The sequence below is a fragment of the Anopheles merus genome, chromosome 2L (assembly GCF_017562075.2).
Source record: "Anopheles merus strain MAF chromosome 2L, AmerM5.1, whole genome shotgun sequence".
Lineage (NCBI taxonomy): Eukaryota > Metazoa > Arthropoda > Insecta > Diptera > Culicidae > Anopheles > Anopheles merus.
Window position 1 is genome coordinate 25932274 of NC_054083.1, and position 13179 is coordinate 25945452.

Sequence of the window (13179 nt, forward strand, 5' to 3'; positions counted from 1 at the left end):
AGGTGCGATAATACCGATCAAGTACGTATTATGTGTGTGTGTGTGTGTGTGTGTGTGTGTGTGTGTGTGTGTGTGTGTGTGTGTGTGTGTGTGTTTTGGGAAAAGCAACAAGTTTATTGCACTCTTACGGGATTTAATAACTGCCACGGGGAGTGGAAGGAAGGTTTTAAAACACGCACCTGGTACGGCTCACGGTAGACGAAAGACTTCAATGCCGCGAGAAGACAGTATTGCCTTTAGAATGAAAATTAATTCTACCCCAACAAACTACGATTTGATTGTGTGAAAGAACTCATCGGCACGTTTACATCGGCAAACGAGGACAAAGCAATTTACGAATCAACTCGAAAAACCTTCCTCTCCCACACCTCGAACGATTGATCAAATCAAACAGATCGGTGACTTTCATCCCCGCACCGTACGATACGGAGCCGCTTCTTCAATGGAGCTCACGTTTCGCGGTTAATTATTGCTTCCTCCTTCCCATCCTCTTTGAGCCCCAGCTAGCGTCACTTCTACCACCGCGATTGACGGGCACGATAAAACGATGAGCTTTTTGTTAATCTCAACTGTGGCTCATCCTCACCAACGCGGTATCGTAGCATCGCCTCCATTCGTCCAGAGAAGGTCGAACTTTATAGCTCTGCTCGACACAGTCCGCTCTCCATCTATCTGCCAGCCTGTTGTCCCGAACGTTAAGCAGGAAGGGCTAAAAATGGGTCAGCACAAATTAAAGATAAACCCCAACTGCCGGGAGATGAGCAGCACGAATGGGGCCTTTGTCTAACGCATTCGACCCGAAAGGGTGCGCTCGGTCACGACTAATCGGACCGTTCATACGCGCACACCGCAGCGTGCAAATCAAAGCAGCGGCCCTATCGCGCAGCCGATTATTAATGGTCGCGAGGCAGTGCTGTGGCTGTTGGTTGGTTGGCCCGTCCGCCCGCCCGGTCGGCGTCGATCGAGCAGAAGGGCGACCAACCTTCTGCTTCTGCTTAAATGGTAGCCTCCCGAGCGCTCATTAGACTAACCAAGCCGGTGTGGCCCAGTTATTGCGGCTACGCTCTTACCCCGGCCCGGAGAGTGTTGCGAATGCTGTAAATTTAACAAATTATAGTTTTGTACCGCGACGCGCTCTGACTTGCATACGTTGGAAGCGTACCGAGCCGCGCAATGGGCAGTTGAAATGGAATCGAAACCAGCAATTTATTCGTTGGTGCTCGCGCGGAGCAGCCACACGACCGCTGCATTATAGCTTCCCTGTTTTGGGACGTTTAATGCCGGCCCCAAAACGGCCAACATCCGGTGGCCTGGGTCGAATGAATTTGAGATTTGTAGGGCACGCACGCGGCGCAAATTCTTACCGATCACAACAATTTGGCAAACATTTAAATTTTTAATGAATCGCTTCGGCGTCCGGCTGGAAATGGGAGCAAAAGGAAGAGCGATGTATCGGGAGCGACAACAAAAAAATCAATTAGAATAAAGGCAGCAGCTGCGCTAGCGAAGAAGCAACATAATTATATGCGTTCTAATCTAGGATTAAATGCTTTCTGCGGGGTCTCACACAGCGCTCGCCGCACTATCAATCGCGCGTGTTAGAAGCAGAGTGAAAGAACAATCATTCTTCTTCTAACTGCCTGCCTACCAACCAAACCCCGGGCGTGACACAATTCTTATCGGGACCGGCTGGCTAGTCTAACGGGCTGCATATCAATTAATTACCGGTGCTGCACACAGTTTCAGTCAGCATTTCCTATCGACTTTGGTTGACCGTAGCCGTAGTAAACGAGCATTCTATGCAAATGGTTGTCCCTTTGGGGAGTTTTGGATCGTTTGGGTTTGTTTTACGATGCGCACGCTGGAAACCGCGCTCGTTGCTTTGACGATGAAGTTGTCGGCCATCTTTGAGCCGTGGAAGAATGTGTACGGCACATGCCGATAAGCCTTGTTTTAATCAGAAGTTATGTTGTGGGGAGAAGGTTGTAGGTGAGTAATGTTATTGGAACGATTTGTAGGAATTAACGGTTGGTGATTTATTTCATTTCGATAAGGCGTTTAAGTGGAAGAACTATGGTTCGGTGATACAGTTCAATTTCTTCAAACTCTAATTAGTAGTTGATTAACCGAGAATCTGAAAACGTAGAGCTATTTTTGACACGGTCAATAGCATAATAATGCCTAAATATATGTATTTAACGATGTATATTCTTTTAATTATTAGTATTTAATTAAATCAGGATTGACTGTTATTTATTTGATGAATTTCAACCAACTGTATTGAGTCATTCCCAATAATTTTAGATTTGTTTTGTTGGTAATCCTGTTAAAATTCTATTTTTTGTAATTAAATTGGTTTCAAATAAAGCGATAAACATTCATTCATTCGTGACAGAATATGACTATAACAGTGCTACAACTAAATTCTAGGCCTTTCAAGCTACAAATTGAGCAGAATTTGTTGCAAAAGAGTCATTTGCTGCACAAAATTCATACTCATCTTCAGTAATCAACACCTTATCCGTTCCGAAGAATAACAATAAACTTTCTGTATCCCCATTTTCGAACAATAGATCACTTTGCCACTCAGAATCTAGATCTTTCGAACTGTACTTTATAAACCCCCTTTTCCACAACTGCTCAAACTCCCTATCCCTATTGATCTAGTTTCGTAATCAATTTTACGCACAACGGTAACTGCTCTTGTGCGCTGCCGTCATCATCGTCTCACATTCTAAGCGGATCGTGTGTGTGTGCTCTCGTGCTAGAATCGCGAAACATCCACAATTATCATGCCCATTTGAGATACCTTTGCTATTTCATTGTTAGGTATAAACCCATGATACAGTTAGGAATGCATCTTTCATCTTCCTTTCATGCTCTTGTTTGTCTTTTCTGCTCCTGTTTGTCTGTATGAAGTGATGCGTATTCTTGAAGCACGCGCCCGATTATGTGTCCTATTAATAGGCAATCGCAAACAGAACAGCGCCGAGAGTACAGACAACGCTTTTGTTCGTCGCTACACTGGGCGAGCAATTTGTTTAGATATGAGCCCTGCCGCAATATCGCTCCTACTACTTCTAAGCTTCTTTGCGTATGAAATCGGCTTTGCAGGCCAGCCCTACGCTCAATACGTTGATCGGAAAGCCACAGCAAAGCGGGGTTTACAATTCGTTGCGCTATCCGTACCGAGTCCGGCGTACACCGAGATCGCTTGCCTGATAGTTTCGGGAACTTGGGGATTGTACGTTTTTTTCCTTCTTTTTTGCATCTTTGTATCTTGCAATTAACATACAATCACCGGATCAGTTTGGTAGTTCGTTCGGTGTCGAGTCTCTGTAGCGTTGAACAAGTTCTTGGCTTCTTAGCGCTTTTTTCGTTTTTCACCTTTCGTTGCAATCGTACAGCACACAGCCAGCGCGGAGACTGCAGCAAGCGACGAACCTCTTTACAATAAACCAACAAGAAAAAGTGGCCAAGAATACTTGAGCCGCAGCGTTTTGTGAAGAGTCACCATCGAGACTGATGAGAGCGGGAAGATTAGCTCCATAAAGCCCTCCAGTTCAAATAACTGTCCTGCACTGTTCGCCAACAAAGGCGGAACCTAACGGAATTAATTAGACCGAAAGTCTCACCATTGCGAGCCACGCGAGATTCGATCTTGGTACAATCTAGCCAAATTAGGTACATTTTGTAGAGGGAAAGATGAGAAGCACAACAAAAAAAAAACGCTAACTAGTTCGCTGTGATTGATAACGGCCAACAGAGTTTTAGTCGAAGGTTTTGGACAAAATCTGCTTCATCACTAGATAAGGTCATCTGCTCCGAGCATCGCTTTTTCCCGCCCCACTCCACGTCTGTTGACTTTTCTTTTATTATTTTAAAGCACAACGGGGAAGTGCGGGGTTGGCTTTTCAATTTTGTAAAGTCATCAAAACGCGACCCACTTTTGGCAAAAGGGGCACGATTTTCGGGTTTGCTGGTTCGTTCGCCGCCTGACACCTCACCTTTTTGTCGAAACAGGTTGGCGAGGTCATCTTGAATCGGTGGGGAGGGAAGACCGATTGCACAGCCCGCACCGTGCAGCCATCGTGCTTATCCATTGTGCGGGAGTTCGTTTCGGTCTTTTTTTAACTGCCACCGTGCCGGCAAAAGGTGTATCATTAAAAGGTCTCCCATTTTTGGAAAACCGTGATCTCAATCTGCAATCTCTAGTTGGCTGTTGTTAACGTGTGCGTCTCCGCGCGTATGTATATCGCTCATATTGCGCAACCGGTAAAAAGGGTGTCGCGTTTAGCTCACGACCCGCGTCGAACGCAGAATGGTGGTGTGTAAGAAATTGCAAATAAATGCCTTCGGAATGGCGGACAATCAGGCATTTGCTTGCTGTTTGATGAAATCCTGTTTCGTAGCATGGGGCAGCAATTACGCCGCCCCACCTAATGTGGCCAAATAATCGAGCGTTCAAAATTCGACCCAATAGAGCCCAATTTGTATTGTGGCTGGGTAATGTGATCGCTCATTGAAGCGATGATGGTCACAAATCAGCAGACAAATGCGCAAATTTCGCGATTGAAAGTGATCAACGTGATTAATGCACCGAGATGGGCGCGATGAGATCAACAATTATGTCATCATCATCGTTATTGCAAAACACCTATTGTGCCTTTGTTGCCACGCATTTGCCGAAAGGAAGCTGTATCGCTGAGGATTTGGTGTGGTATAGCTTATTGCCAATCAAAGCTACACACCTCTTCGGTAGGCCGATTAGCACATCCGGACAAACGCCACGGAACGGGACATCTCCGGGTGAAGTCATCCTCGCGCTTCTTTACGCACCAAACACCGTTGTGCCAAAACGTGAATTGCTAATAAATTAAAAAAAAAGGCACAGAATACTATGATTAAACCTTCCCGAAGTGTGCGTGAGTGTGTGTGCGTGTGTGTGAATGGGTGTCCCCAAGTGGTTGCGTTAGTGGACCGAAGAATGCTAATTGTAAGAAACACCCGGGTGCGCCGTCGCCGCTGGGCTCCTTTGGAGGTGATCGTTCCATTAATCAGCGATCGCTGTTTGCGGCCCATCGAGATCGATTAATCGTGCTGCCGGGAAATGCCAAACAACGGGGCGGTTCACAAGTACTGTTAGCTTGTGCACAACGACGACGACGACGATAGTTTCCGGAACCCAGCGCGCTGCATTCGGACGGGTTGTAATTATGCAGCACGGCAGTCGCTCGCTCTGGGTACGCAGGCGCTCAGCAACGAAGCACCCGGTTCGATGGGTGATCAATCCATCAAGCGTGTCACACAGAGCCGCGGCACCACCGCGGTGATGTCATAAATCTTGACGCGAAAAATGCGGGACAGGAACGCATAATAGACAGGGAACAACATGAGGGCAAAAAAAAACACACGAAAGGGTTGTAAAGGAAAGGCCCTCCCGCTGGTGTCTTCCCGGGGGGAAATTGGGGAAGGAGCATCATTGTTCATGATTTCCTGGTTCTTTGTTGAATACGGCACAGTTAGCGTCTGTACAGAGTAGCCGGAGGTCGTTAGATTGATCGGTTGTTTAATGTTTGTTGTACGTTGGCATTTGATTCAAAAGTCTTTTGATGATGGAAAAGATGGGCTACTTTTCAATCACAAATAGTTAGTTAGTTTTAACTTTTCAATCACAAATAGTTAGTATGATCATTTTTATTATAAATAGAGGAATAATTTTTCTTGGAAACTTTGTCTGGAATAAAATAGTTACTTATTGAGAGGATAGTTGCTCCTTAATTAATATTTCCTTTAACTTGTTTATCCCTAGTAGATTTTATGTTGGAGACTAACAAGCATTAGAATATGACTTTTAATGTTAATGTAAGTCTTCCGCAAACATTATGATGAATACGTTATCGTAACACTCCAACAAAAGATATTGGAGAAATAAGGCTGGACGTGAAAAGCCTTTTATACGATAAACAATCAACAAACAACGTTCCCCAAATAGATAAATAGACTCGTAGCCGATTGTACAGTTCATTTTAGACACGTGACATTGCTGCTACGGATATTTTAGATAAGATTTTGCGTTGCTTTGATTTGTCTTTACAAGAAATCTGTCTGTGTCGTGCTCCTAGTCTGACATCGGAGATTTATGTTGTTATTCTCAGCGATTTCTAATCGTTAAAGCATGCAACGAAGATTGATAAGGTCTAGCATACGGAGATCGCTCCAAAGAATGCAACGGTTTTTTAGACCATCACGTATGTGTATAGCACAACAGTGCTGATTTGAGCCCATTTATCGCATCATTTTGAATTTTAAAACATATTCTCCAAAAAAAATATGCACATTTTTGGAATAAAATTGATGCATCCCATGGAAATTTCATCGTATTGAAGTGCTTGCAAGAGACCCTCAGCAGCGTTTAATAATACATTAAACCGTTAAACAGTGTGATGTACGATTATCTCAAATATTGCTTTTTTATCGATATGAATAATATTACCTCAGATAATTTAAAACATATAAAATGTTAAATAAATACTTTCCCGTACATGGCAATTTTTATCGAAATGTAGGGACCATTTTATCCAGTGTTGCGTTTCGATCGAAATGAAGTAAACATTCCCCCATGTAAACACTCGCCGTTGTTTGAGCATTGCAAACAGCGGGCAGGTAATAAAGTGCTGTGCGTTAAGTGTAGCCTTCTCTGCAGTTGATCCGTTCGGGACAGATAAGCTTAACAGACAAACCGCCACAACCAATGTAAAGGCCACGCGAGCGTCCACAGACAACGGGCTCAAGAAAAAGTAATCTTTTCGTCTGTCTTCTTTCTTTGTTTTTTCCCCTCATGATGGTTCAACTGCTAGTCTAGAAAGGCAAGAGAAGAAGCCACCTCACGGGCATCTCTGCACACAGTCCCAGCGGATCGATGGTGCGGTTGACAGTGCGGCATTATTTTTAGCCCGCTACGCATGACGCGCTACGATCATGAGCGACCGCGCACAGCTAATGGGGGTTTTGGTGCGCGTTGATTTAAGAGTCAACAAAACTTTTGCCATGCAGTTTGCCATGCCAAGCCCAAATGGGCAGAGGGTGCCGCCGAGTGCGGGCTGAATGGAACATTCATCCCACCCTGCCGGTCTTACTTTTGTGTCTCCTCGAGGGCACTCGTCAACACAATTAAAGCGCTTTAAAGCGTGCTCGTGCGCGCTCGGTCGCTCGGTCGCAGCATCTGGCACTGCGGCCCGGCCGATTATCTCATCTCGTGGCAAAATCACATCATAATTATGTTTAAAATTGACATTGAACGAAGCAGCTTTAGCAGCGCAGCAAAGGGATGTCTCGCAGCGCGTCTCAGGTTGATGGACGGATCAGAACTATTAGGCGGACGATTTGAAAGGAGAGGTTGGGGGTTCGTCGCCTATTGGTCGCGTTTCGCACGGCAATTTGGGACCGTTTGCTGTGCTGTTTGTGCAAGATAGTGTGCTTGTTTTGTGTCGTTTGTCTCTACAAATAAATGAGCTTACTTTGTACAGCTTCCAGCAGGGGGAGGGAAAAATGTCAATAATTGGCCAGGGGGCCTCATTTTTTTGTGATGCACCACGACGGAGTCTGTTGAGTTTCTTTGGTCCAGTAATTGATTCGAGCGCTTTTTTGGCGTTAAATAATGAACTGATTTATATTCTGGAGCTTTTGCAAGCATTTCAAGTGAGAAAAATTGCATCTCTGAGCGAAAAGATAAATGATGAATAATAAAAAGGCCAGGTTTGAACAAATAGTCAAATTCTCATCCCAGTTAGCGCATCACAAGAACCTTTTCCCGGGAGTATTTTGATTAGAGGATTATATCTTTGTAATTACATCAAACTAGTTTTGTCATATGTTGTAGAAAAAAAAAAAATAATTAAATCAGTCTCTCAATCTCTCTTCCACACCAACCTTTCCCAATCAACGAACCACTCGATTACGACCACACCAAATTCAATTAAAGGAAAGTTACGACTACAGCTCAGTTTCAAGATGAGTCGAATTCGTTAAAGCAAACGAACCCCCTGTCCCCGCTATCGCCTTGTGCCCCAAACCAAACACACACAAGTTTGTCGCAAATAGGAGAAAACAAGCGCCGTGATGTAACCGATTCAAGCTAGGAAACACGAAATTCAGTTACTGGACACGGGCTCCTCTCCTCTCGAGGGTTGACTGCTTTGCAAACTCCCTCACAACAGCGGAGAAAAATGTTCCAACAAAGCACTAACTAACGATCGCGCTAGCCGGGCGAATTGTTTTCGATTTCCGAAAGGAGCAAAACCGCGTGTGGCTAACATCGTAACTCACCTTTAGCGCTGGGTGGCAGCTGTCTGTCTGCGCTGGGTGTGTGTGTGTGTGTATGTGTTTGAAAAAACCCCGCCCCGTCTTGGAGCGGCAACTCTAATCCGAAACGATCGCCGCCCGCCATCCCCGTTCCAGTCATTAACTCCTTTCACTTTCACGCATTCGTGTAAACATTTTTCGCACATCGCTCCTGCCGACGAATGGGTATCCTCCACCCCGTGTACCACCTCTAGCAACCCCTGTAGCTGCATTAAAATGCAATTTCTTGCCGCCTTTGTTTGCCAGCAGTGTGGGGGATGCATGGAGACGATCCTAAATATGCTCATTTGTGGCTGGAAGTGGCAGGGAGAGAATAGAAAAATGAATTTGCGAGCAATAAATTAATTTGTAAGCCTTGCCACACGCCGTTTCTATCCGCCTTCCACCAATGGACGATCGCCCACGCGGGCAATGCGAAAAGCAGACCTTTCACTCCTTTCGGGCGTGCGCTCGAGGAGGTCGTTCTGATTATTATGAATATTGCAAATCAGAGCTTGTTGGTAGGCAGATAGTTGATCACGTCAAAAGCCACCCCGTACCACGTACCGATTACGTACACCTCGAATCAGATCGTTATGGCCTGTACAAAAAAACAGAACGATCACTTAACATGTCGACATGCCTGGCCCCGGTCTCCACAGTCTCAACTGTAACGCGGCTCAGCAAATCAGCATAAGCACGCAGCGCCCGGGTTAATCATCGGGTGCAACGTTGTCTTGAGCATTCCGGGGCGAGGTCCATGCGCCCCGAGCTCACAGACACACACCGTGGCAGCATGGTTGAGTTTCATACGCCACCGAGCAGCACGCAATGGGAGACCGCAAGAAATCGTGCCTCACCAAGCATCATGTACGTGCCTGTGTTCCAGTTCGTGCGAGCGGAATGGGAAGGCTATTGCCTACAATCTAACTTCGGCAACATGACACAAACTATTGAACTTTCGGGAAGGAGAGCGAACCGTTTAGGGTGGTTCTCTTGTGGACCTTACCGACGTTGCTTTGTAGTGGTCTGTGGAAGAAGAAAAAAACGGCCTTTATATTCCATAATGCTCCGTGATCGTGTCCACGATCGATGTTGCCTAGTATCGGGTCACTTTTTATAGATTGCTTCAGGGTCAGAGCATTAATCCTCCGCAAAGCGATCGGACCTGTATCGGCGGGTGGATGTGTGAGAGCCCAGCTGGAGTTGGCCTGGAAGATCGGTTTTATCAGATACGGGAATGTGTTTAGCATCGCGATTGTTTTGATTTATTGCATCGGATTAATGCTGCTTTGTTCATTCTTTTTGCAGATCATGAATTATGGTCAAACACACACACACACACACACACACACACACACACACACACACACACACACACACACACACACACACACACACACACACACACACACACACACACACACACACACACACACACACCACACACACACACACACACACACACACACACACACACACACACACACACACACACACACACACACACACTCCGGCCCAGGTGCCTTGGGTAATGGTCAGAGCCCGCTTTCACGGGTGGTATTTTCAGCACAGGCAATAAATCCGAGAGGAAATAATTTCATTCCATTTCATGCTCGGTGGCCTTCTCTGTGTGGTTGAAGTTTGCAGCAGCAGCAGAATAATACGGGCCCAAAGTTGTACCACCTTGAGCAGAACAAGGCACACACTTGTTAGAGTGAGGAAAGAACCTTTCCTCAAAGAGTGATGCGAGTGAAAGCGGAAAAACTTGCACCATCTCGCAGCCACAACCTTACCTCAACGAAAGACTTCAATGCAGTTGAAGAGAGGTGAAAATATTATTACTGCTGTGTGGCTCATGCCATCGTCACCTACATTCTTCACTTCCGTAAGCGCTCACAAGACACAAATTTAATGATTGCTGTGTGTGTGTGTGTGTGTGTGTGTGTGTGTGTGTGTGTGTGTGTGTGTGTGTGTACTTCTTTTTCCTCGTTCCATCTAACAGCCACCACTTCCATCATACGGGACGGAATCGAACGGTTGGAAAAGACGTAACCTCCAAACCGTCTCCACTCTCCTAACTCGCTTTGTATGTTTTGTGTTTTGCACCTTTTTTTTTTTTTTTTGTTACGTCAACACGCACCGAACCGAATACTCACCCATTCGCGAACGTCCTCCCACCCATCTGAACCCCATTTGCTTCGATTCAAACGCGCAGAAAAGATGAGGCAAAAGGCCAACAAATCGGCGCTGCACCCGATTGGGGTGAAAGCATCACCCACCTTACCGCAAGAGCGGCATGCGGCATGCGTGCTGGTGTGCTTTTGCATAAATTTTCAAAACACACACCAGCAGCAGCAGCCGTAGCAGCAACACACATCAAGCGAAGCAAAGTGATGAGAGGAAAAGTAATAAGAAAATAGGCACCACGAAAGCCTTCACGTCTTGTTTACGGAAAGGCGGAAAAAATAGGAAGTGTGTGTGTGTGTGTGTGTGTGTAATGGAGGAAAACCCGTACCGATGGTTCAGTTCGAATGCCTTGGGAAGCTCGGAACAGGTCGGTGTAGCACCTTAATGCCAATTTTTCTCTCCCCGGGGTTGGGTGCGGCAAGGAAATTGAATGAAATGCGTTTCCTATTTCCTAGTTCCGAATGTAGCACAAGCGGCTGGCGCGGTTGGATGCTGGGCTGCTGCTGCCGCACCGGTGTGTGTACCGGTTCCGTTCCGTGCTGTACACACGTAAGTGCGCAGCCGAAGAAGAAAAACGTTATGTGCACCGCCGCTCGATTGGACGGCTCATTTCCGCCTCGTTTGGAAGTTCCGAATGACAACACAACACACTGCAGCAAGTTGGCAGCCTCCGGGGGTTTTTGCGCTCTCTTATCGACAGACAGCGGAGGCTTTCGCAACGCGACGATTGGAGTGAAATTTCCGATGATCTCATCAGTTGGTCGGGCAAGATGTCGCTGTTTTTTACTGATGCAAACCCGTACGGCGTAATGAATTGGACAAACCAGTTCCTTCTTTGGATAGCGAATAAAGAAACGAAGCCTGACTGGGTGAAGGCAACGGATGCTACGCAAAAGTTTGCATCCTCTTCGCTTGTTCGAAATTAAAATTTATCGTTCTGTTTGAGCAGCAATAAAATTTGTCACATTCTGTTGGCTTTTTGCTTAACACAGGGAATGGAATTGGGAACATCACTTTCAGCACATGCCACACGAAAAAAAACCTGTTCAATTTTAATAACCTGTTTTTAAGCAGGACTTTCGAGCCACATCGATCGTACCGAAATCGTCGATGAAAGCAAAATCAATGATTAATTTAGTTTTTATTGAAAAAAGAGGCTTTGGAGATGCTTTCAAAGAAAGAAGAACACATTAGCCATATAAAAAGGTTAATTTCATTCCAACACAGAAGAAAGCGTCTTCCACTTGATCCACCTTAAAGTAAAGATGGGAAATGATCAGATTTCCTTCCGTTTTCGGCTAAACACAAAACGCTTTCCTGTTCAACCTTGATCGACGGTGCGTACTTTCCCCCTTTGAGCGGTTGCGATTTCCATGCCGCCGAAGTTCCTTTCAATTCAGTTTCAATGCATTCAGATCTGTGTTGTTTTTCCTCTCAACTTTCAACAGGTATTTTCATTAACCTTCTTCTTTTCATTTCCGTCTATTTTTTTTTCATTTTACAGACACACCTCGATGAAATCAACATGGAGAAACACTCGATAGTTAGCACGATACTATACGTTTTGGTAAGTGAAACCCTCACCCTTCGATGCGACGTTGGCCAAGTAGCCGCTGGCCCATATTTGCCATGCATTTTTCATTAAACTCGATTCCCCCCCATTCAAGGGAAAACGCCTGGTGCGTGTGCGAGGTAATTTTAATTTCCTGTTGCGTGTCCAAACCGAATCGATCGAAGCCACCGTCGTCATCGTCGTCAATTAAAGTCAAGCTCGATCATCGCCAGACGCCACCCAGCGGGTCTAGCGAAAACGGTAAACGGGCGCTCCGTCACTGTCCCGTTGTGCGATTGCAGCCGGCTTGATAAGCGCAGCGGTCGCGGGTTGCAACCAGGCCGTCCTTTAAGTTGCTCGCGCATTCGCAATCCAATGATAATGATCAATCGGTGGTAGTAAACACACACACATAGACACAGGGGCAATTGGGACCCAATCAACTGGACGGGCTGGGGACTGACTGGCAGCTTCGTCTCGGTAGCGGTGATTGGCGAACTTGTTTGCGGAACGGTCGTAGAGCTGTGTCGGGGGTTTTGGGGTTCAGAGAACCTTGCTGGAGAGGATGCCCGCCGTAGCTATAGGCGCAGAGGATCCATCAATGCCTGTGCATCATGCGAACATCAGCCTCAGCGAGTGCTACACTCGTGCCCACCAACTCGTCACTTGTCAGTGGACTGTCACAGACATTCTGTGTTCGCGTGGAATGTCGTTGCCTTTGCAAAACAGTTCCAACGGTGCCGGCTTGAATGTAGCTAGATTGCTTCCTGCTACTGTTAGGACGTCGTCTTCTTGATATGTAAATAATACGCGCCACCACTATGCCCCTGAGCCACACCCACCTCAACCGAAACCCATCCCATCCCAAGGGCAAGGTTGGGCCCGCAGCGTTGGGGAAGTCAATTTTACGGCCTTCAGGCCGACGGTAGGCGTACTGACGTCGCCAACGCAAACATTACGCTGCAAAACATACGCGGACAGGTCAGAGCTTCTCTCGGGGGATTATTCGTAGAACAGATCCCCGCTGAGGAGGCTGGCGGGAAGAATTCGGCAGCATTTGGACAACCTGTTCGAAAGTAGGGCAACGTGACGTG

The 13179-nt window shown here is 46.3% G+C and overlaps 1 protein-coding gene across 3 annotated transcripts in view; it reads left to right on the forward strand.

The window, feature by feature from the left end:
* Nucleotides 1–13179, forward strand: part of LOC121592681 — a 41661-nt gene that overhangs the window by 6592 nt on the left and 21890 nt on the right. For all 3 annotated transcript variants that reach the window (XM_041914343.1, XM_041914344.1, XM_041914345.1), the window contains exon 3: nt 12038–12100. In XM_041914343.1, the coding sequence (XP_041770277.1) occupies nt 12059–12100 (42 nt within the window). In that variant the 5' untranslated portion in view covers nt 12038–12058. The remainder of the gene's footprint in view (nt 1–12037; nt 12101–13179) is intronic.